The sequence below is a fragment of the Marmota flaviventris genome, chromosome 7 (assembly GCF_047511675.1).
Source record: "Marmota flaviventris isolate mMarFla1 chromosome 7, mMarFla1.hap1, whole genome shotgun sequence".
NCBI classification, from domain to species: Eukaryota; Metazoa; Chordata; class Mammalia; order Rodentia; family Sciuridae; genus Marmota; species Marmota flaviventris.
In genome coordinates, this window is record NC_092504.1 from 61,204,421 (window position 1) to 61,230,028 (window position 25,608).

The 25,608-nt window shown below is 40.6% G+C and overlaps 1 protein-coding gene and 1 non-coding gene across 2 annotated transcripts; one reads left to right on the forward strand and one right to left on the reverse strand.

Moving 5' to 3' along the window:
• The first annotated feature begins 19,773 nt into the window (after positions 1 to 19,773).
• LOC114096375 (U6 spliceosomal RNA) lies at positions 19,774 to 19,876 on the forward strand. The gene has a single exon (XR_003583415.1). It is a non-coding gene; the product is annotated as a U6 spliceosomal RNA (small nuclear RNA).
• A 1,634-nt stretch (positions 19,877 to 21,510) lies between these two features.
• Sowahb (sosondowah ankyrin repeat domain family member B) lies at positions 21,511 to 24,078 on the reverse strand. Its single transcript, XM_027939740.3, has one exon. The coding sequence runs from the start codon at positions 24,076 to 24,078 to the stop codon at positions 21,739 to 21,741; it is 2,340 nt and encodes a 779-aa protein (XP_027795541.3). The 3' UTR covers positions 21,511 to 21,738.
• Positions 24,079 to 25,608: the final 1,530 nt, after the last annotated feature.

Consider the following 25,608-nt stretch of genomic DNA (forward strand, 5'->3'; position numbering starts at 1 on the left):
ATGGTAAGTCAGATTATCCATCTTTCTCTGCTGTCTCTAGAAATAAAACATATGATAGAACACACCTTGTACCAAAAGTACTCTGTTATTCCTACTCCATGGCCTTTGGAATTCTAAATGACATAATGGAAACAGTAAGCCGAGAGTCAATTCTATGTTTATCAATTATCAGCTATGAAATCTTAGACAAATCTCTTCTTTGCTCTTTGCCTCAAATTCTTGATTTATCCTTCATTCTACAGAAAAAAAATAAAAGCTTTCTCAATTCTTTGTAGTTGGACTCAAGGGTGAGAGAGAAGAATCTCAGGAATTGATACTTTCTGAAGTAACAAACTGCTTGTACAACCAAAAATAATGAGATGGATGCACATGCCAGAAAAGGTTAAAGAACCAGGATCGACATCAATGGAATGTAGAGGAATTCACAGCCTCCCTCACAATGGGCATCGCCATGCACTTTATAGTTACAGAACTTTCTGTAGTTTTTCCAGTGGTTATGTGTATGTAAATGTGTGTGTGTGTGTGTGTGCAATCCTTTACAATTCTCTAAGAAATTTATTATATATATAATTTCAAATAGGGATGAGGTGTTGGGCACCACCCTGGGGAAACAGAGGGTGGGACAATGAAATAAATACCTGGGTGCAAAAAATTAGTGTCCTTGTAACATGTGTGGCTCCTCTACCCTGGCACTCTTTTCAATAGGCCTGTCATGAGACCTTGATAAAAACCACAGAAGAAGAATGTTTGCACAAGATGGAATTGTTACCAGGGAAAACCCTAAATAAACCCTCTAGTTTTACTTATTTTTAGCCAACTGAAAAATCATTAATTTTGGAAGTCACACATCTGGACAATACAGTATCATTTTCTAGCTAGTTTTATTATAGATAACGCCTCGGATGTATGGGCTATGATGGTAGCGGTTGCCTAGGATACTTTTCAGGGACTTGCAGGCTGCTTTTGCTGAAAACACTTGACTCTTCATTTGGGTGTGCAGATGTCTGATGGATGACTGCAATGGGATCTCCATCTTCACATTATGTCTGTCTTCTTCACCTCCTTAACCTTAGCTGCCTTGACTCTGGGGTCAGATTCTAAGCAGCCCTGCACATAGGCATGTTGATTGCCCATTGGAGTTAGTATAGGTTTTCTTCTGCCCCACCCTATGCTTTTTCAACAGCTATAGCATTCCAAGCATCCCAAGTCCTTTAGCCTCTATAAGGCACAGACCAAGCCACAAGGTCAGGATGTTTGCACAGGAGGATGACACTGACTACAATAGTACAAGTTGACTGTGAGTATCTGGTGGTCCGAATCTTGTGCAAGAAGAAATGTCTTTTGGAATCATGCTGCTGGCCAGTGGGAATCACCAGAACCTAGCCAACCCCAGCGGTTCAGTAAAAATTTGCATCTCTCTTTGTTCAGAGAAAAGCAGCCTCTGTCAGTGCTGTCTCCTTCAACTGAGCACCCGGTTAAAGCCTTGCCTGTATAGGCATGGTTGCTTAACTGCATTGCATTTTTACCATTCCAGAGTCAAAGTTTCCCATCTCTAGTGTGAGGGAGACAGCAATGTAGAGAAATTAAGTAATGTGCTTAAAAATGAAAGGAGGATAGAGGTGGAGAGGTGGGAGGAGGAAATAGTGGGAATAGAGAAGTTAGGATCCCAGAAAACTCCATAACAAGGAGAAGTGGCAAAAATTGTGAAATTTTTTAATGTTAAGTAACTTAAATATTTAATTTCAGAACTCTGGAAATCAACCAAAGAGGGGCATTTATTTAAAGAAAAAGAAAAAAAAATAAAAAGCTGAATCTAAGTGACCATAGTGACTCTGTGGCATTTTTATTTGCCCCATTCCCAGCCCTTCCCAGCTCAGCAGCAGCCATAGGCAAACCACCTGAGTCTTGGTGAAAACCATCAGCCTAACAACCACTGGAGGGGGCAAAATGGGTTTGGGACCACCAACTCCCCCAAAGAAAAACACTCTTCTCAGAGAATTGCCATTTGATATATATGGCAGTTAGTTCCCTGAAAAACCTGCCTTTATTCAACCTGACTCAACAGCCTTTCCTCGGGGACATTTGTCAGAAATAATCAATAGCAATTGTTTAACATCACAACTACTTAAGGCAGCTCAGCAGTTGAGATCAACCAGAAAGAAGGTGACCAAAATACTTAAAAGAAAAACCTTGGGAATTGAATAGAGCTTTGCAAAGCTCTCGTGTATTTCTAGAAATTGAGAAGGATATAAATGGCAGGGCTGTATGCAAGTCCAGGAAAGACTTAAATAAATGGAAAGACATCCTGTGTTCAAGGACTGCAAGATTTAATATTGTTAAGACAGCAATGCTAATCCAGCATCTCCTGAGCCTGAAGCAGGAGGATCATAAAATCAAAGTCAACTCAGCAATTTAGTGAGGCCCTAAGCAACTCAGCAAAACCCTGTCTCTAAATAAGATATAAAAAGGTTGGGCATGCGGCTCAGTGGTAAAGTATCCCTGGGTTCAATCTCTGCTACCAAAAAAAAAAAAAAAAGGATAGCAGTGCTTCTCAGACTGATCAACAGATTCAACAATATGCCCATTAAAATCCTGGGTTCTGCCAGGTACAGTGGTGCACATCTGTAATCCCAGTGCCTCGGGAGACAGAGATAGGAGGATCGTGAGTTCAAAGCCAGCCTCAGCAACAGTGAGGTGCTAAGCAATTCAGTGAGACTCTGTCTCTAAATAAAAATGCAAAATAGGGCTGGGGATGTGCTTGGTGGTTGAGTGTCCATGAGTTCAATCCCCAGTACCCCCCACCCCCCGCAAAAAAAGAAACAAACCAGGTTCCTTTTTTTCAGAAATTGACAAGTTGATCTTAAAATGAATGTGGAAATATGAAGGACCCAGAATAGCCAAAGCATTCTTGCAAAATAAAAGAACAATTGGACTCACACTTCCCAGTCTCAGGGGCTGGGGACACACTAGTTTGCTTAGCATGTACAAGACCCTGGGTTTAATCTCCAATACAGGAAAAAACAAAAAAGTTGTTACACAGTATCAGCAGGATTCAGCTCAGTGTGATACTGACATAAGAACAAACACATAGGTCAATGGAACTGAATTCAGAATCCAGAGGCAAATTTTTACATTTATAGTCACTGATTTTGATAAATGGATGCACTGAGACCACTTAGTGGGGAAAAGAATAGTCTTGTCATAAATGGTGCTGGTACAACTGGATAGCCACATTAAAAAAAAAAAAAGAATGAAGTTAGACTCCTACCTCATGTTATAGGCAAAAAATAAACACAATCAATCAAGGGTCTAAGTACAAGATCTAAAACCTATAAAACTCTTAGAAATATACACCCAGAGAATAACAATGAAGGGGAAAACAGGTAATACTTCATCAAAAGTTTTAAATATTGTGCATCAAATGACACTATCACAAAAGTGAAAGCTGGGCTCCGTGGTACACACCCATAATACCAGTAGTTCAGGAGGCTGACGCAGGAGAATCTCTAGTTCAAAGCCAACCTCAGCAATAGCAAGGCACTAAGCAACTCAGTGAGATCCTGTCCCAAAATAATACAAAATAGGACTGGGAATATGGCTCAGTGGTTGAGTTCTCCTGAGTTGAGTACCACACATACACAAAAATAAATAAATAAATAAATAAATAGAAAAAAATAAAAGGAAGGTGAAAAGACAACCCACAAAATGGGAGGAAATATTTGCAAGTAATATCACTGATAAGATTAGTATTCAGAATACTCAAAGAACTCTCATAACCCAAAGATTAAAAAAAAAACAATAATCCAGTTTAAAAACTGGCAATAGATCTGAATGGATATTCTTTGAAGATGTATACAAAGGGCTAATAAGTACATGAAAAGTTGCTCAAGATCACTAATCATTGGGATATGCAAATTAAAACCACAATGATATACTACTTACTGTATTTCCACTAGAATAGCTTTAAAAAAAAAAAGACAAGTGGTGAAGAAGATATGAAGACATTGGAACTCTTATTGCTGCTGGTGGAAATAAAATGGTTCAGTCCCTTTGGAAAACAGTTTGGATTTAAAAGTTTAAAATGTTAAACACAAAGCTACCATATGACTGAATTCCACTCCTTCCAACCCTAAGTAGATCCCAAAAGTATCGAAACATACTCACACAAAAACCTGTACATAAATGTTCATAGCAGCATTTGTCATAATATCCAAAAGTGGATAATCCAAATGTCCTTCAACTGATGAATAGAAAAACAAATGTGGTATATTCATAAGAGGAATATTACTCAGCTGTAAAAAGAAATGATCTACTGCTACATTACCTTGAAAACATATCAAGTGAAGGATTCAGACACAAAAGGCACATATTGTGCAATTATATTCATAAGAAATTTTCAGAATAGGAAAATCTATAGAAACCAAAAGTATACTAGTGATTGCACAGCAATACAGGGGGTTGGGGTGAAATGGGAGCCACTATCAATGATGTGGGGATTCTTTTGGAAATGGTTAAAGTGCTCTGAAATTAGTGGTGGTTGCATAACTTTATGAGAATACTAAATTCACTGAAATGTATATTTTCAAAAGACAAATTATGCAATAAGTGAGTTATATTTTCATAAATTTTTAAAATTAAAAATGAGATAGAGGCAGAGCCAAGAATCAGGAATTCCAATTGTGGGATCAGGAGATCTCACAGCACGCCACACCAAAGCAGTACTTTAGCCATCGCAAATTATTGAATGAAGATACACAAAGAGAAAGAAGGTTGCTCTTATTCCTGGGTGACAGGAATGCATAGTTGCAAGACAGTTAATAGCTCATAGACAGCTGTGTGTGTGTGTGTGTGTGTGTGTGTGTGTGTGCTGGTAATTGAACCTAAGGCCTCACTGAGCTGTCCTTCCAGCCCACAGGTAGCTTTTACATTCTCACAGCCCCTACAGGTATATTCATATAAAAAGTGTTTAATAAATAACTGCTAATTATGTAAATAACTAAGTCCTTGGTTCAAGAGAAAAATCTTGTTATCTAGCTATGTTTATAAACCTCTTTTTTTGTGTGTGGGGGGGTAATTGTCACCCCTTTCTCTCTAGGAATACTTAGGTGAAAATGAGAAAATCCCCAAGTAATCAGAATGGGTTGGCAGTTCTTATAGTGGAAAGAAATTGCTTTGGAAATCTTCCCCCACACGCGGCTTGTCTTCAGGTTAGATCACGACAGAATCCATCTCCTCCAGTGACCTCCCTCTGGCCTCAGGATGAAGCCAAACAGTTCTTATGACTGTTGGAGATCTGGCCTAATGACCTTTTCAGTTCATTCCTGGCCACTTCTCCTTCATTCTGCTTCAGACCTTCCTGCAATTCACAGCTTGCATTTTCTCAAAAGTGCTGAGGTCTGGCTAGACTCAGGATTTTTCCTTTTTCAATTGAGAGAGAGAGAGAGAGAGAGAGAGAGAGAGAGAGAGATAAAATTCACATAACAAAAGTGACCATTTTAATCATTTTAAAAGATTGATTCATAATCTTGTGTGACTATCATCCCTAGTTACTTATAGAACATTTATATCACCCCCAAAGACCATGCCCATTAACAGTCACTGCCAATTCTTCCCCTTCTCTATCTTCCAACAACCACTATTCTCTCCCTCTTTTTGGTTTTACCTGATCCATATAAATAGAGTCATACAACATGTAACTTTTGTCTAACTTCTTTCCCTTAACATACTATGTTCAAGGTTCATTCATGTGGTAGCATGTACATGTACCAGTATTTCATTACTTTTTACGACTGAGTAATATTCATGTAATATATGCACAAATATATTATATTTTGTCTATCCATTCATCAGTTGGTGAACATTTCTACTTTTTGGATATATGAATAATGCTGTTATGAATATTTGCATACCAATTTTTGTGCAAATATGTTCTCAATTTTTTAATTGCATAACTAGGAGTGGAATTGTGAGGAATATGATAAGTCTATATTTAACTTCCGGAGAAACTGCCCAAGTGTTTTCTGTCCAGGATGTTTTTGCTTAACTGTTGAACCCAGGGGTTCTTTACCACTGAGCTACATATATCCCCAGCCCTTTTTATTTTTTTATTTTGAGACAGGGTCTCCCTAAGTTACTGAGGCTAGCCTCAAACTTTTGATCCTCCTGTTTCAGTTTCCCAAGTTGCTGGGATTACAGGTGGGCACCAATGCACCTGCTCCAGGATGTTTTTACTGGCCCTGAGACAGTTTTTGCTTTTTCTTATCCCAGAGCATTCAACCTTTCAGGTCCCTGCTCAGTCAAAAATGACCCAAGCTTTTCCTGACCACTTTGTCTAAACTAGATGTGCCTAAGATCTGAGGCAGGCAATAGCACTTACCATATTCTATTATGCTTGGTTTGCTCTCTCACCCCAAACACCTCTAGTCTGTGAGCTCTATTGGGAGGGCATATGTCTATCTTATTCTCTGGCACAGCGTCTGACATTGGAGGATCATGCTGTGCAAAACTTAGATTGAACAGTCACAGCATAACGTCTATTCAAAACAAAAGCCTCTGATGCATGATTCTTCCACTAACAAAAGTCTTTGTATATTGATTTATGGAGCTATTGAAGAATGACATTGAAGAATGATATGCAGTGCATATATATATATATATATATATATATATATATATATATATATATGAGTGTATATACATATATATGCATGTATATATAGCTATATAATTAATATTCATGACCATTTTAGTGACTGATTTTAAGTATTCAGGAATAAAACTTGGTATGATATTGATCAAATTATATTGTTATATTGTGTGTATGAGTGAATATGTAACACATCTCACCATTATGCACAACTATAATGCACCATTTTAAAAAAAGTGGAAAAAAAAAGACTTAGAGACAACCTGTTATGTCAAGATTGAAATTATAGTCACATGTACAAATTGTTTTTTTTTTTAAAAACTAATCTTTGACCAAAAAATTCCACCTCTGAAAATACTAAGGAAAGAATTATAAATGCAGAAGATATTTTTAGGCATAAAGATACTGGCAGAAAAGTTATTTATAAATAGTTAAAAATTAGAAAGAGTTTTTATCAATATGGAATAGAGGAATAGCTACATAAATTATGGAGATATTAAAAGTAGCATTAAAAAGTAATGTTCAAGAATAACCTAGATTAATGCAATAGAAATTAATACACTGTGACTTCAACTATAATATATTATGATTATTAGTGTTGTTGTTGTTACTATTTTAGTACTAGGGATTGAATCCAGAAGTGCTTAACCACACATCCCCAGCCAAAATTTTTTAAATTTTGAGACAGGGTCTTGCTAAATTGCTTAGGAACCCATTAAGTTGCTGAGGCTGGTTTTGAACTTGTGATCCTCCTGCCTCAGCCTCCCAAGTAGCTGGAATTACAGGTGTGTGCCACTGCACCTGGCAACTGCAACTATTTTAAAACGAAAATTCCCAAACCATGATAAGGACTGTGTCACAATGCTTATCATATAGTGTATGGTAGGGCAATGTATAATTTTTCTTTCTTTTTCCATTTTCTAAATTTTTAAAAATTTGTTCTTATTAATTAAAATCACAGTAGAATGTATTTTGATATATTAAACATATAAGAAATATAACTTCTCATTCTTGTGGCTGTACATGATGTGGAATGACATTGGTCATATATTCATACATGCACATAGGAAAGTTATGTCCGATTCATTGTACTATCTTTCCTATTTCCACCCGCCTCCCTTCCTTTCATTCCCCTTTGTCTAACCCACAATACTTCTAATCTTCCCTGCCCCGCCATTTTCTAACTTTTGACTGTGATTTTATTGCCTTTATAATTTAGAAAAGTAAAAGAAACATTGAAGAAAATAACATGAAGTGCTTTAAAGGGCTATGACTAGAATGAATGTCTCTGATGAAGTTTTTCTTTAGAACTTTCATTTCAACAGTACAGGAACAAAGATTCATAAGGCTTTATGAGATGCCGTGGGGCAACCACAAATTCAGAAAATGCTTTACCTCAAATCAATTGAAAAATTATCTCTAAAATTCAAGCTAAAAGCATTCTTATCTAAAATTTTCCATTTCTCCATCATACAATGCCTAGGGAATGCAGGGCAGAAGGCCATCCTCACACTTGAGTGAGCAGAGTAATCACCAGAGCCTCTGGATTCAGTGAGTGTCCTCCATCCCAGCCCTAGAGAGCTGTAGTCACTGAATCTGGAATGGAGCTCAGGCATCTGCTCTTTTTATCTAAGAAGCAAAGTCAGCTGTAGCTGAACTGTGGGCTGCAGGAGAGAATGCATGCTTTCCATCATCTTCCAAGGTCTCCCTGTCTCTGACTTAGAAGTGGCCACTGTAATGAACTCTGCTATGGAAGATAAATAAGATCTGCAAATTCACCAACCCACAACCCAACTGCTCAACTTGGGAGTTTTATGGAGTACCTCACATTAGTTTGATTGTGCTGAGGGAAAAAATAGAACATAGAAAAAAATAGAGAAAATGCCTACACTTTACATTTGAATGAATGTTTTGTGTTGTCCAAGAAATGAGCACTCATATTTACAATTTCTAAAGTGACCCCTTTGATAGGACTGTCAATATAAAGACAAACTAAAAGCCTAGTTTAAGCTGTCTTTCCTAATTCTAAGAACATTTACTACTTATTCAGTCACTTTGGACATGGACTTCGGATAAGCAATAATAACATTTCATCAGCACTTCAATGTAATTTTTTCATTTTTAAAACTTGGGGATTATAGTCAGGCATAGCTGTAATCCATGTACCAGGGAGACTGAAACAGGATCTCAAGTTCTAGGCCAGCCTTAACAATTTCATGAAACCTGTCTCAAAATAAAATTAAATGGGCTAGGATTGTAGTTCAGTGGTAGAGTACCCCTGGCTTGATCCTGAGTACCACAAGAGAAAACAAACAAACAAACAAACAAAACAAACAAACAAACAACAACAACAATCTATCTATCTATCTATCTATATATATATATATATATATATAGAGAGAGAGAGAGAGAGAGAGAGAGAGAGAGAGAGAGAGAAAGGCTCTCCTTAACTACTGTGCTGCTGTCACACTTCATAATAACTCCTGCCTGAGGGGTTTGTGCCCCTGGGGATATCCACCTCTTCCCTGCCCCAGAGGGCACTTCTAGGAAAATGGCAGGGAGGGGTAGTGGTTAGGGCAAGAGGCCATGAGCAACTGACTAGAGAAAAGGTGGAGCCCTTGGAATAGTAGCAAGAGAGGGAAGTAGAACCTCTTTAAACTGCAGTGCCTACCAGGTTATACCTCTTAGAGGGCACCTGCACCTTTATTTCCTAGGTAGAGGAACAGCCAGCCCATGGCTATTGTTGGTCAGCCCTGTTCCCTCTCTGGTTGCCAAGAGCCTGGCTTCTGCCTAGTAACAATAGGCCATTCAGGGTTCCCTATCGAACAATATTTCCTTATTTCATGGAATGTTTAAGTATTGATAGATATTTAGATTAGAATATTCAAGAAGGGGATAATCTGTTACTTCTTAAAAACTTTCTGATTTGAAATAATTTTGAAGTTTCAAGAACTGCACAAAGGACTCTTTTACTCCTATTCCTCAAACATTAACAATTTATCATCTTTGTCCTTCTATCTCTTTTGTTCATTAGTAGACTTTTAAATTATGTTTTAGATTTACAGAAAAACTGAGCAGGTAGGACACAGGTTTCAGATACCCCCCTCCCATACACACACACACACACACACACACACACACACACACACACAGGGTTTCCCCTACTTCATAATCTTTCATAAATATATTTGCTACAGTCAATGAACTGACATGGAAACATTATTATTAATGACTCAGATTTCCTTAGTTTTTTTAATAGGCATGTCCTTTTTTTCTGTCAAGACCCAATCCAGGATATATTAGACATAGTTCTCACATCTCCTTGGGTTCCTCTTGGCTATGGTAGTTTCTCAAGAGTCTCCTTATTCTGATGACTTTGACCGTGTTGAGATATACTAGGCAGATATATTATAAGATGTTTCTTTACTGGATTTGTCAAATGTTTTTCTCATGATTAGACCAAGAACACAGCAGTATTGAGACATTCTCATTACATCATATCAAGGTCACATATTATCACCATGACTCACCACTGTTGATAGTGACTATAATCACCTGCCTGAGGAAGTGTTCTCCAAATTTCTCTCCTACAAGCTCACTCTCCCCCACCCCTTCCATACAGCAGTCTTAGGAAGGAAGTCACTATGTGTTACAGTGGGTGAAGAATTGTGTGTCACCTTAAAGCTGGGGAAATCTACATAATTATTTTGGAATTCTGCAAGAGAGATTGACCTCATTTCTCCCATTTTAAATTTTCTTTGCCAGTGGTTTATAGCCAGTTGTTTACAGTAAAATATAGCAGACTTATATCTATTTTATGTTTTGGGTTATAATTCAATATTATTTTGTTGCTCAAATTGTTCCAGCTCTGCTCATTGGCTGAACAGAATTTTTAATCCATTAAAATTAGTATGATAATCTGAGATATGAAAATTAAAAGCATTTTCTCATCTGCATACTAAATATCTATCTATTATTATAGGAAATGTTTATTTTAAATTTAAAGAAAAATAGGTAGAAGAAAAAATTTTTTAAAGAAATTTTTTAAAGAAAAATGGTAAGAAGTCACTTCTCTATCCTGGATGGCAGCCAATCTGTTCCCTTGCAGAGAATCAATGTTAATAGTTTACAATCTATCCTTTCAGAGGTTTTGTTTTGTTTCATAGACAAGTAAGTACATTTCTGTTACTTTATTTTTTCCCCTCATTTTTATGTAAATAGTAGCACACATTATGCCAGATGTTGCATATATTTGTGTTTGTGTGTATGCATCTGTCCCCCCCCCCCCCCCAGTGCTTGGGATCAGACGTAGGGCCACCCTCCTGCATGCTAGGTAGTCATCTGTTCACATCCACTGACCTACACTCCTAGCCCTACATACCATTTCTGTGAGAAACTACTCCATATCATGATTTGGAATTTTCTCATTCTTTTTGATGGCTGAAGTATTGCGTTGTATTGGTTTCTTACAGGTTGACATTTATGCCATTTCCTTTTTTTCTTTTTTTTAAACAGTGCTGGGGATCAAACCCAGGGCTTCATATATGCCAGGCAATTGCTCTACAACTAAGCTATATCTCCAGTCTTCATTTCCTTCTTTCTCCTCCTTTTTTTTTTTAACAGGGCTGGGGATCAAACCCAGGGGTGCTTTACTACTCAGTTCCATCCCTCCCTCCCAGCTCTCTTCTACTTTTTGAATTCTGAGACAGGATCTCACTAAGTTGCTCAGGATGGTCTTGAACTTTCCCAGGCTGGCCTCAAATTTGGGATCCTCCTGCCTCAGCCTTCTGAGTTGCTGGGATTACAGACATGCACCACAGCATCCGACTCATTTCCATTTTTAAAATGTTACAGTGCTGTAATGAAAAGCCTTCTTCTACTTTATGCAATTTTACACTTATGTATCTCTCTGTAGCATAAATTCTAAGAGGTAGAATTTCTTGGCTAAAGAGTTCTATAATGGCTGAGAAGTAGCTCAATGGGAGAGCCCTTGCCTAGCATGTACATAGCCCTGGGTTGTATCCCAGAACCAAGTAAATAAATAAATATATTTAAATAAATTTAAAAGAGCTTAACAATGGCTTGATCCTTAGGTAAAGCATTTACCAGAATGAAGAGTTTGCTGCTTGATATTAAGATAACTACTTAGGCTGGGAAAGGCTGCTAAGAAATCTTACTGGACAATGCAGGCTGGGACTTAGCATAGTATGTCCAGATGTAACAGAATAAGAAGCAGATTTAGACAGGGCAAGATACTGAGCTCTGTTAGTGGTCCTTAATGTTTCCCTCACTGGAAAGGGATGAATTGATTGATATTTGACTGTCATCCCCGACTGGCTTTGTTCAACATCATCCTCATACATTGAGACTAGTCAATCAAGAAAAGATTTGTAAGATATTTTTGCCAAGTAGACTGTTTTTCAGAACTCTTTTTAAAGTGCATAACTAGGAGCTGGAGTGTGACTCAGTGGTATGAGCATTTGCCTAGCATACATGAGGCTTGGATTCAATCCCTAGCAGCACATCAATAAATAAATAAAGTTTCAAACTGGTATGGATATAATTAGCATCCCCCCAAAATTAATTTTCTATTATTTAAATAATATGGCAAACATGTAATTTTTAAAAATAATTGGCATATCACATGCATGAGGAAGTCCTGTCCTTTATGTTGATTCTTATGTATAACATAAAGCCAAAAGAGACTGTTTTATGTATGGAATTCAATAAAGGAAGTGACACTGGGGATCTGTGCTATCAAATAAGTCTGAGTAAAGTGGATGTGTTACTATGCCCTTGCCATCTTCACTTCCCCCAAAGATTCTACCACATCTGGGTTTGTTTTTTTTGTTTGTTTGTTTTTAAAATATTTTTAGTTGTAGATGGATACAATACCTTTATTTTATTTATTTATTTTTATGTGGTACTGAGGATCAAACCCAGTGCTTCACACACGCTAGGCAAACAATCTACCACTGAGCTACAACCCCAGCCCCACACCTGGTTTCTGAACTAGCACTTCTGAAATTTTGCCCTTGGTATACCTCTGTGCTGCTGCTGATCTCCTTTCTCTCCCAGTCTACCTGAACCCCTATTCCGCCTTTCCTTCCTTAATCACCTGGCTCCAAGGATGCAATCATCCTCTGGTTCTTCCCCCTGCCAGATGTCAGGAAATCTTGTTCTCAGACAGATGAAGGATTATTTAAAGGAATATGGTAAACAAGCTCTCATTTTTTAAAGTAATATGACTCCATAAGTCATTGACATTAGACTGAGAAAACAAGTCCACAGTGATAGAGTTAGGAATGTCTTCTACAACTGTTCCTTCACCTCATGACTCACTAAGAAAACATTAGCCAAACCCAAACAAAGAAAGACAAAGCAGGGCTGGTCTTTCTTCACTCTTGTTTCTACCCGTGTTTCTACCCATTAGCACATGTGATAATTTTGAAATGTGTTCACAAATCTTTGATATTCCTCCGTTCAAGAGCTGGAGCTTCTTCCCATCCCCTTGAGTGTGGCATGCTGGATGTGAATGGAATATGGTAGAAGTGACTCTGATTTCAGTGACTAGTCATGAAAGACTTCGTGGCTTCCGCCTTTGCTCTCTTTCTTGGCTCACTTGGTCTGAGAGAAGGCCAAGACTCTCAATGATGAGAACACTCGGCATCCTTATGAAGAGGGAACGAGGGTCTCTGCCAACAGTCAACAAGAACTGAGATATATGGATATAAAACAAAATATTATCATTGATTACCTGGTAGGGAAATTAGAGGCAGTTATTGGTTTGTTCTTTTCTTTTTCTTTCCTTATCTGTTGTAAATCTTTTTCCCAATAAACATGTATCATTTCTATAATTTAAAAAATTTTAAAAACATAAAAATAGATGTAAAACTGAGCGTGGTGGCACATGTCTGTAGTTCCAGCTACTTGGAGGGTTGGTGCAGGGTATCACTGCTAAATTTACAAAAATACAACCTTTTATCAACTGACTTACAGTCTATATATCTAAAATGCAGTGAAAATTGATCATTTTAAAGTGCTTAAAGATCTTGTACTATTTTTGAAACAACATACTTTCTGTTTAAAGCACTGATTATATTTAATTGTAGTTCTAAAATTTTAAACTTTATCATGTAAAGAATATATGAGAAATTCCTATTAATTTATAAATCAGAACAATCCATTTCTGAAACCTACTGATAATGACAGAACTTACTATAGTGCCTCCCTATACCACACTCCCTTCTCCCATATCAATTTTGCATTTTCTTTAAAGAGTACCAATAGTGTATAACTTCAAATTGTCCATTTTCTATCATAAGCTAGTACTAAGTGCTACCTTTATATCTGAAAGGGATAAGATTTTTTTTTTCAATTCAGAAAAGGAATGAAGATACATAAGGGGTTTTTGTTGTTGCTGTTGTTTTTGTGTGTGTGGTTCGGGGGCTTAAACCCAGAGCCATGCACATGCTGGGCAAGCACTCTACCACTGAGCTACAACCCCTTTTACATGGAGTTTTAAATCTGATCATACAAAGACTTCGGGAATTTATTTGAGTCAGAAGTGTTCCACAATAACAACGACAAAAATATTAACCAAGGCAGACAAAGAGCCACACCTGTGTCCAGAATGCTGCAAGCACCAGGTGACACAGCTCCACCTGCTCTGCCTCTGCTTTCCCAGGTGGCCTTGAGGAGACAGGAGAACATCTAGACCCTAGAGACCATAAGAAGTATAAGGTGACACACAGGTAGGGATGTCTGACTTTGCCCTGTATCTGAAGAATTAATCCTTTCCCCTCCTCAAAGAATCACTGGCTGTTCCCAGGACTAGAGATTTTTGTGGTCATGGAGTCATCCGTATTGTGCAGATAGATGCATTCCTTTTCAAGAAGTCTGAGAGACATCTTAAATAAATACAATAAATCTTAAGGTGTAAGACTATAGATACAATCAGTTTCCCCTTATCTATGCCCATGAGGGTGTCCAGTGATGTATACTATTGATAACAATTGAAACTTCAAATAATTCAAAAATTCTGACAAGTAGCAAAGTGGTCTTCAGTTTCTGTCAACCCCTTGACATTTCCTGATTGAATCCTGCAATTGACTGGTATGATCACAATAAAGATCAGAAGATAAAATACTTGTGAAAAGTCATCTGCATTGGATATAGTGCTCCTGAAAGAAATACATATACTCCAAATTTGAAAAGTGGTTCTAGGTCTCACCTTTCCTAGGATTTTACAACAGGTATCAGCAAGCTTCTTAAGAAATCCAGGGTAATATCTTTGTGTGTGTACGTTTAGTTTTTTATTGATGCATTATAATTATACATAATAGCGGGATTTATTGTGACAGATTCATTCATGCGTATGACATAATTTGGTCAATTTCATTCTTTTTTCCTCCCTTCTTGCCTCCCCCTAGTTCCCTTCCTCTACTCTGTTGGCCTTCCTTCTATTTTAATGTGATACCCAACTCCTACTTAGTTTTTCCCTTTTTTCTCTCTAGCTTTCATATACGAGAGAAAAAAAATACCACTCTGGACTTTCTGGGTCTGGCTTATTTCACTGATCATAATACTCTCAAGTTCCGTCCATTTTCCTGCAATGACATACCTTCATTCTTCTTAATGGCTGATAAAACTCCATTGTGTATATATGCAACAATTTCTTTATTCATTCATCTTGTTGTTTGGCTATTGTGAATTGTGCTGCTACAAACAAGGACATGCATGTATGACTATAGTATGCACGTATGACTTAACTCTTTGGGATAAATACCAAGGAGTGGTATAGCTGGGTCATATGCTTGTTTCATTTCTAGTCTTTTGAGGACTCTCCATACTGATTTCCACAGTGGTTGTACTAGCATTTACCCATTCTAACCAGGGTGAGATAAAATATCAGTGCACTGTTGATTTGCAGTTCCCTAATTGCTAAAGATATTGAACATGTTTTCATACATTTATTGGCAGTTTGAATTTCTTCCTTGGAGAAATATCTAGTTAGTTCATTCAGGGCAACATCTTGTGATCTTTCCACAATGCATAGTAACAATTATATGTCACTATAAAATATTACTTAATTTAGGTGCCCCTCAGAAACAGTTAAAATCACTATTGTGAGAATTATGGCCTCAGGATAAAGCACAGTCCATCTTTTATGTCCCCCTTCCCCATTTGCTACTTCCCGTCAGTAACATTGTACATTTTAGCACTGTCTGTCCTGAAAAGCTGAGGTTGGCTCAATGTTATTGGTATATTTTTGTCCTCCCTCCTCTCCTTCACAAAACTGAGATTCACAGAGACTTCACCTTTGGCATAGAAGCTGTTAGGGTCAAACTAGGTGGAAAACTAAGAACCCCTCAGAGAGCACACAACCACTGTAAAGGCCTGGCTCTCTGCAGAGACAAGTCTGTGTGACCATTAATTCAGGTAAAGCTTTTGTTATGGCAGAGTGAATAACATTTTGCTCACTTTTGAAAGTCCATTTCAGTCGGAAACTCCAAATGCTCTGATCTAGACGAGCTTCAAGTCTTATAAGATTAACTAAAACTATGGTTTTACAAAGTGATGGTACAGGAAGGAAAAGGAAAAAAAATAGACTATATGAAAGAATTAGGCACTTCCAAAACAGTTCTGGCTTTGTCCCCAATAGACATTTAAAAAGTATCTTTCTCCTTAGTTGTCTTACCATCTAAAACAATTTGAGACATAATTTATATACTTTAGGCCTTTATTTCTTAAACCCATGTCTTAAAAGTAAAAAAGAGGAGTCAAGCCTGGTAGCTAGGAATCAAGAAGTACTATTTTCACATCATGGAGGAGGAATTGTTCAATAGGTCAATGATGTTTGAGACTGCATCTTTACTAACTTAGTGGAATTTGGATAGTGTATTGCATGACTGAATTTTAGATTTTTCAGATTTCATGAGCGATGGCGGCTCTATACAAACACAAACACACACACACACACACACACACACACACACCTCATCATAAGCTTCACTCCTTCGGAGCTTGGCCTGTATGGGTTCCAGGCCACAACAGAGTTGCTAATTTGACTAGTGTTAGTTTATGTGATTTCAATTAGACATAATTCCATTTAATGACATATCATCACAGCTAATGATTGTTACAAGAGATAGTTGAAGTCTTTTTTCATTTGAAATGAGAAGCCCAAGCATCTTTTTAATGTAGAGACATAGGAGAAGTGCTTGGTTTGATCAGTAAGTTTTGTTCTTACTCTTTTAAACCAACTAGTAGAATTCTGCATAGATAGAAATTGACATGAACTGTGTATGTTAAATGAATAATAGGAAACATTTACTGAGGATTTCCTCTGGTGCCAGGCATTTTCTAAGGACTTCATGGTAATTCATTTGATTCTCTCAAAAAAAAAAAAATCTTATATTGATCTATGTAATTTATTCCCACCTCCCAAGTGAGGAAACAGAAGTAGAAGTACTTATCCAAACTCCATCAGGAACACAGGAAGCCTAACTTCATCACTAAGCGTCAGTACTTTGCACTATCCTACCTTTTATTAAACATTTTAAATTTGTTTTGATGTTGGCAAACCAAGCACACACAGCAACAGTGTTGTGCTAAACAGCCTTTACAGAGATTGAATTCACCAAACCCTAGATGATCATCACAGTAAAAAAGTGATTTAATTATGGAACCAGGGCATTTTGGACATAAGAGAAAATGGAGAGACCTTTTTGGACCTTATCTAATTCTTCTTATCAATTAAATCAGCCCCTCTAAACTAAAATTTTCTTTACTAATTGTAGATATCTCATCACATTATCCAGCTTGGTAAGTCAACATTTCTAATATTTTTTAAGATGAAACTAAGATATTATAATAGTTTAACTGATCTCTGCTTTTAGCTAATCTCCCTTACGACAGCAAGAGGAATCTTTTTTTTTTCTTCCACCCTTACCTAGATGTCATGCCCTTGCATTAAACTTTCAATGGTTTCCCCCGTTGCCTGGTCAGTGGTTCTCAGATTTTTTGATTTATCATGGTGATAGTTGCAAAACTCTGCATTTACTAAAACCAATGAACTCTGCATTTTAAATAGGTGAATTGCATGACATGTGAATTGTATCTCAACAACTGTTTTTTTAAAATGTATATGGGAATCAAAGCATCTGGAAGCCATGGCATACTATGTGTGGCACACCATTTGGAACCATCAGCAATTTTACTAGTAGAAAATAAAACCATAATATATGTTTATATATTATATAGTATATCTATAATATTCACAATATATTTATAACATTAAAATTTACTACAAAAACAGTAGTTATCTAAGATTATTGAGAATTTCTAACATTTGTCTTTCATATTAAATTGCCATTTATTGGGTTGGGGATATAGCTCAGTAGTAGAGCACTTGCCCCTTTTTTTCAACCTGGTGTTAGATAATGATGTTTCCACTTTCTCCTCTTACTACATAGCCTCACTGCTGTCCTAGTAAGTAGCTAAGAACTTTCCAGGCACATCCTGTGTCTTTGTGTTCACATGCCTTCCCTTTCCTGGGATATTTCCCTAGAAGTCCCCTCTTCATGTAGCCCTTCAAGGCTCACCTAACTTTCTTTTTACCTCCCAGCTTCTCTTATCCAGGAAAGCACCATCAGAGCAGGAAAAAGTATACATCTTACTAAATGCTGTATTTCTAGCACAAAAATTCAGCCTGGTACATAGAAAAAGCTCCCTAAACAGCCCATTCTGTTTCTTCAAGTCTCGATGCACAGACCTATCCTCAACACATGGTGCTGAGATTGTTTTTCTGTGACTCCACTCTCAAAGCCTCCTTCCCTGGCCACCTGTGAGCTCTTGAAGGCTAAAATTATGTTCTTATCACATACTAGATGCTCAATAAATAGTCAGTATATTTAGCCAGGCAAGATAGTAATTCTAGCTACTTGGGAGGGTGAGGAGGATCACTTGAGCCCAGGAATTAAAGACCAGCCTGGGCAACATATTGAAAACCTGTCTCTTTAAAAAGAAAAAAAAATCTGGTATATTTAGATAAATTGAAACTATATTATATCTGGCACCATGGCACACGCCTGTGATCTCTGGAGGCCAAGGCAGGAGGATCACAAGTTCAAGGCCAGCCTTAGCAATTTAGTAAGGCCCTAAGCAATTTAGCAAGACCCTGTCTCAAAAATTTAAAAAGGGCTGGGAGTGTAGCTCAGTAATCAAGATCCCTTGAATTCAATCCCTGGTACAAACAAAGAAAAAATTAAAAAAGAATAAACTTACCAGAACAAGAGCCAAAGGGATTTCTAAGCTGAAGAAATCCAGCCCCATGACAGAAGGTAGGGCATGAGCACCCTAGTGGGTCTGGTGTGTGGTTTCAGTGTCCAGCTCCTGGCTGGAAGGCACAAGCTGGCAGGAGAAGGGAAGAGTGTGCTGGTCCTGGCAGCCTTCCTAGCCTGGACATTACAACAGGAGCAACTGGATCAGATCCGTTTCCCCCCACCCCACCTCGCCCCCTGCCCCCAACACACAGCTTGTTGACTCTATAAGAGAGTTGACTGGATCAGGTGTGACATGTGGACAAAAGCCAGTGGGACATGAGGAATCCTGATGAGAACCAGCTTGAGACCTAGGGTTGCGTTCTAACTAGTGAGCAATCAGCCAACACTAGTGCTATATAAACTACACACTACGCAGAAGTAAGAATGTGGTAGAACTAACAAAGCTGGTTTGCTGGGAAGGCCAGTATCATTCACTTTTTAAAGAGTCCTGGCCTCTGTGAAGCCCTCCCTGATTTTCCCAGCCTAAAAGGGTCCCTTTCTTTTTCTCTCTCCTCCCTCTCTCTCCTTCTCCCTCACCTTTCCTTCCTTGCCCCTCCCTTTCCCCTCCTCTTCCCCCTTCTCTCCCCCTCCTCTGATATCTTCCAGAGTGTCTAATTCTGTGCTTAGGACACTTCGCAACTTTTGGCTTATGCTGTAGTTGTTTGTCCTCATTCCTGGTACCACCTTTTTTCATCTTGCCTAATTTTACAAGCTTTTATCTGATATAGTGCAGCTTTAAAAGACACCTCGGAGCAAGACAAGGTACAAAGCAATCAAGAATAAATATTGTTAAATTTTTGCTTGCTTTGGCAGCACATATACCAAAATTGGAATGATACAGAGAAGATTAGCCTGGCCCCTGCACAAGGATGATACTCAAATTTGTGAAGCATTAAAATAAATAAATATTGTTAAATATTAAGTTTCAAGAGTCGAAAAGTCACGTCCCACTCACCTTTACAAATCCCACACTATTATGCAAAATATTTGTTGTTGCCTAAATCATATAGTGATAACAATATGGCAAAAACGTACCTTGACTTTTAAAGAAGTTGACATTTACTAGAATATTTATATAGATGTCTATCTTGAATTCTTTTAAATTTTCATCCCTCTAGAGCATGCCCCCACTATCTGTCATTTTTTTTCTTTTTTTTCTAGATTTGATTTGCCAAATTTTCATCCTTTAAATAGTCATTTTTTTGGAAAGAAGCCCCTAGATTTAATTGTTATGCCTTTTCCTCCCAAAAAAAGATAGGGTTTAGGGGTGTAGCTCAGTGGTAGAGCTGCTTGTCCAGCATGTGTGAGGCCCTGGGTTGGATCCCCAGTACTGCAGAAAGAGGGAGAGAAAAGGGGGTGAGGGAAAGAGGTTGACTTACTTCAAAGTATAAAGTAAAAATACAAATAAATAAAAATATCTGACAGTCACTGAGACACAATTTTATAAAGAACATTAGCCATAAGTATAGTATAATGAATTATAAAGGTTTGCTGACCTTTTAATGGGGGAAATAACCAAAGAAACAAAAATATTTTAAAAACACAGCATCATAAAAAAATTAAGAATTTCCACTTGAACATTTAATTTTTCAGCCCTCTTTGAATTTACATTCAAAAATCTCAATGTTGTGCTGCAGTTCATAGACTAGCCATTCTCTCATTGCAAATATCCACAACGATCAGTCCCTTATACACAATTAAAAGGAACATTTCCAGTTAGTTATACAGTACTTCAAAGCTAATATTTAATCCTAATTGGCATCAAGTTTAGTGCAAATAAAATTATATTTAGCAGCTTAGGGAATTTCTGCTGGGGAGGAATTTTTCTCTTAACCCTTATGACTTCCCCAGAATGAAATTATTCCCCTCTTCTATCAATACCAATGTTGGCCATTCAAACCTATTGAAACTACTAATAATAATTCTGTGGCACAGGGAGTTTCCCTGAAAGATGGTTTCAGTCACTATGCAAATGAGCCACATGCTTTATACATTTGGAAAGTTCCCTTTGGGTTGATACAAAAAGCAGGGCCTAACTGACATTCATTTCTCTACATGGAGTAGAATCAAGGTTGAAGTTGGACCTTACCCACCTACTTCTCTCATCAGTGAAGAAACCCAAAAGAGGGAAGGCACTCATTGCTCTGTGCATTAGCTATCACAGGTTCAATTGAGAAGATTCAGGCTCAAGGCTGAGGAATCTCTTAAATCAAATTGTACTCACCAGTAATAATTTTATTACACTGATTTGAATGCCAAGAAAACATATCAAGAAAAAGAAAGCCATCTGATTTCAAACCTGGTGCTTTCCATGTTCTGCCAAGATTTATTCTCCAAATTAATAGATGCCAGAGAGCTACTAGCCAGAGAAGGGTTTTCCCCCCCTGAGTTTTGGCATTCTTTGAATTGCTTCTTTTTTTGTTGGACATCTGTTACCTTTCTAGCCAAGGCCTAGGATTGCTGCTTCAGAAAACAATGTAGCTTACTGCGCCTAAAATTTCCACTGGCAAAGGAAATGGTAGAATACCTCCTGAGTTGTGAGTGCTGGCTTTGCCACTTGGCTAGGCTTCACTGGCCCAAGAACATGAGCCTTCACAAAGCTGAGATGGCTCCTAAGGTCCACTGTGCTGACATGAAACCCAGGGAGGCCATTCCACTTGACCTCTCTCTTTACCAACCCCTCAGCTGCTTTTCTATTCTCCCTGAATTCTCTGAGTACTCAAAGATGAGAGTGTGGTTGCTGCATGTTGGAGAGAGGGGCCCACCTCAGTCACTACACTCTTCTACCCGTGGAATAGGGAATTTCTCATACTGGTTGGCCAGTTTCCATTTGTTGTGCTGACTTTTGAGTAGTGCAGCTAAGGAAGTCTTTCGGGTGACATTTCTAGATACTTCCCGGCTCTTGGCCTTCCTAGTGGGGGAAGAGCTTTGGACTAAGGGATATACAGAGAAAATGGGCTTGCCCCGAGGAGCTCCCAGCAGCTGCCATATTTCCCCAGAGGTATTACTGGTCAGATATTGCCATGGTTTCTTTCCACTGCTGTCCCGGACATTCACCCGAGAAGACAACTTTTGCACTAGCAGTTTGATGACTCCCTGGTGGCCATGAATGGCTGCAAGGTGTAGTGGGGTATACCCACAACTAGACTTCACATTTACATCAAGCACAATCCCTGTCTTCCGTGCTCCTGAGACCAAGTCCTGAAGGGCCTGAAGGTTGCCATGTTTAGCTATCCAGTGCAAGGCAGTGTATCCAGTCAAGAAGTCTTTGTGCAAAGCCAACTGAGGGTCCTCCCAAAACAGTGTCAACACCTGAATCCAAGAGCCACTGGCAAGCTTCACAATCCATTCATGCTCCCTGGCATCTAGGGGGACCAGTGATGACTTGTGCTCAGAAGTTCTGTGGGGTACCAAGGCGACAGACCCATTCCCACTGGAGACCCTAGTGTCTGCCAGTTTCAGTGTCAAAGCTGCATCCACCCTTGGGCTGGGCATTGTTCCTGCCTTGGAAGGTTTCCTGGGGCGTGGTGGGCGACGACTCCTTTTCAGCAAGTCCTCATCAAGGTACTCTTCATCAGAGGAAGACAGTTTGGCCTTCCCTGCCCTAAAGCTCCTTCTGAGAGACCTCCTTAACTTGGGAGCTGGCCAAGGCAAAGGCTCCTGGGAGTGGTGTGGGGGGCCTTTAGCCCCTGTTGGAACTTGTTGAGAGGTATGACCGGAAAAGTTCCCTCTGTTCCTGAGGCCCTGAGGACTCTGAGGGCTGCCTTTCTTTGGAGGTACAGATAGGCCCCCAGCTGGATTCCTGAGCTTTCCCCAAACTGGGGTTCCCAAGGCAACTTGTAACCCCTCTTCAGAACCCCCAGGGGACTCTTTGGGCCCACTGCTGCTCTCCTCACTGCCATGGCTCTCCTGGTCCACAAAGTCATCCAGATCTTGGAGGGATAACTGACAACGAATGCTACGAAAGACAGCCTGTGGAGGATTCCCTGGCCACGAACCTGGGGACTCTTCAGGAACCACAGGAAAGAGAGAATGAGAGGAATGAGGGAGCTCTGACAGCGGTGATTTAGTCTCTAAGTTTGGCTCCAAGGGTATCCTGAGAAAGTTGTCCGGCAGCACTGACCAGGCCCGAATGGGACCCTGGTCCCGGGTCTGGGGCATCTGAGGGTGTCTGGCTACCCATTCTCGAGTGCGCTGCTGCTGCAGTTGCAGAGTGGAATGGTGCAGGGAACCTGAGGTCAACAGCTCTGGTCGGTCTCCTGGAGGGGTGGGGCGGGGCAGGAGAACTGCAGGAGATACCCTGCACTCAGCAGCTTCGGTGATGGCGGGAGGCGAGCGGGGCGTTGCAGGCACCCTCGAGGGCTCACCCCGCGCGCCTTCTGGCAGCTGCCTTGGAGCCCCGCAGTCATCCTGAGCAGGCTGAGCTCGCGCGGGCTTCTCCTTGGCAGTGGCAGGGTCCAGGAATGCTCCGAGTGGCGGCACTTCCGGGAGCTCCCCCAGGCTGTTCTGGAGACATTCCCAGCAGCAGCGGCCCTGCGTCTCCGCCGCCGCGCACCTGGCTGCAGCTGCCGCCTTAGCCACCGGCACCGGAGCCCTTCGGCCGGGGCTGAGCCTCTGGCCGCCGTCTTCCCTAGTCGCTTCCCGGGTTCTGCTGGCCAGGAGTCCATTGCAACCTGCGACCTCGGCTAGGGCTGCGGTACCTGCTGGCTCCTCCTCTGGCTCCTTGTCGCGCCGCCGCCGCCGCCGAGACTGCGGTGGTTGAGGCTCCCCACGGCGTGCGCTCGGCGGGGAGCTGGGCGCAGTTCCCCTTGCAGGGGCAGCGGCAGCAGGCGGCTCGCGGGGTCGCTGCAGCCCCTCCTCCCCCAAAAGGTCCCTATACCTCCTCTTGAGCACAACGTACTTGGTGCCGTCGGGGTCCTGGCGCACTGCGGCGACCGAGTTGACGAAGCCTTTGAAGAGCTCGCGGCGTTGCTGATGCTGGCTGGGGGAGGCGTCGGGGTCTCGGAGAAAGCTCTTGAAGTGGCTCAGCAGGGCGGCGTTGGTCACTCGGCCCCCAGCCTGGCACAGAAAGTCCAGTAGTGCCTCCTGGCTCAGCTCTAGGGCCATCGCTGCCTTGCCCCTTGCCCACGAGGAGTCTGCGTCTTGCCCTCCCAGTGGTCTTCCCTTCCAGCAGGAACCCTGGCCGCGAGAGTGTCACCTGCGCCCTGGGCGGCACCACCTGCCTCCATCAGCCGCTGAAGCCAGCGCTGCCCGCAGCCAACGAGCACGCCAGGAGGGCCGAGGGTCCTCAGGGGGCAGCCCCCAGGCTGAGCCCCGGCGCGCAGCCCGGATGGGAGAGGGCGGCTCCTCTGCGGCCCCAGCGCAGCGCGGGCCTCTAGCTGCGAGTCCCCGCACCGAAAGTTCCCGGGATAGGTCGGAGTCGGTTTCACCTGCCCTGGAGACGCCTCCTCCCTGGCTCTGGGGGAAGGGCCCGGCCCGCCTCCTCCTGTCCCTCCGCCCTCTGAGGTCTCCCCCACCCATCCCGGATGAGTCAGGCTGGTTAGAGGCGCGGAGAGCACCGGTAGGTGAGGTCGGGAGTGAACCTCGGCGGGCCGCGAACCTCTCGGTAGGACGCGCGGTCACTCCTGGCCCGGGAAGTGGAAAGCAGGTAGGCGACCGGCCGCTCCTGTGAGTCCCCGCCTGGCAGGAAACAAAAGCAATACAAGGTCGGTTCCTGCCCTCTCCATGCGCAGTCCAAGTTATGACCCAAGTCGATGGGGGCGGGGAGTTGTCAAATTAACAGGCCGTCTGCGATTTCTCCAGAAGGTGCCTTTCCGTTTTACCAATGTCAGGGAATAATTTCAGATTCCCGGGGGCAGTACTGAAATCCAGGGAACTTAGGTTGCGTCCAAACCAAATCTTTCTTGATATGGAGATACAGATGTGGCTGCTCCTTGGGCTACGGCTTTATGGTGTCCAAATACACCAGCCGGTGTCTGTACTGAAAAAGAAATGACTGAAAATTACAGGCTAATATTAGTATCTGCCTTTCTTTTTCCTACATAATTTTCTCACCTTAAGATGCAAGGAAAAAAAAACCACACAAAACTTGAATTATTTGTTGTCTTAGGAGCCCAAACCAATAGGAATTGTGTCTCAGCCAGTTCTTTAGGATTATTTTGTTTATATTTAGTCTAAAATGTGTGAACAGAAGAGATTCACGCATTGTGTTTAGGTTGGTTTAACTGGCGAAGTCTTTGCTTTTGTAATGTAAGTTTCCCTCCATGCTCAAAATGCTGAAAATACAGACAGACTAGGCTGATTTGACCCCACTGTTCCTAATGTTAGATAGAATGAAGGCTTGACTCTAATTCTCCATTGAAGGACTATGAACTGTACCCAATTCAAGACCATTTGTAAAGAGCTGACTTTGTCATTATCCTCTTCAAGATGGTAGAATTACAGCACTCTCTCCCACCCCCAACAGCTGTTACCTTTTCTCTGTCCACGTGTTGATCTATTTAGTCTTTGAGATCCTGTGTGCCTCTCCCTGTTCTTTATCAGCCCTGTTCACAAGCCCACTGAGCTTTTCAATGTTTAATCAACATATTTACCTATTTTCACTCCAAGCCCTCTCATTCTTTAGGTCAGCCTTCC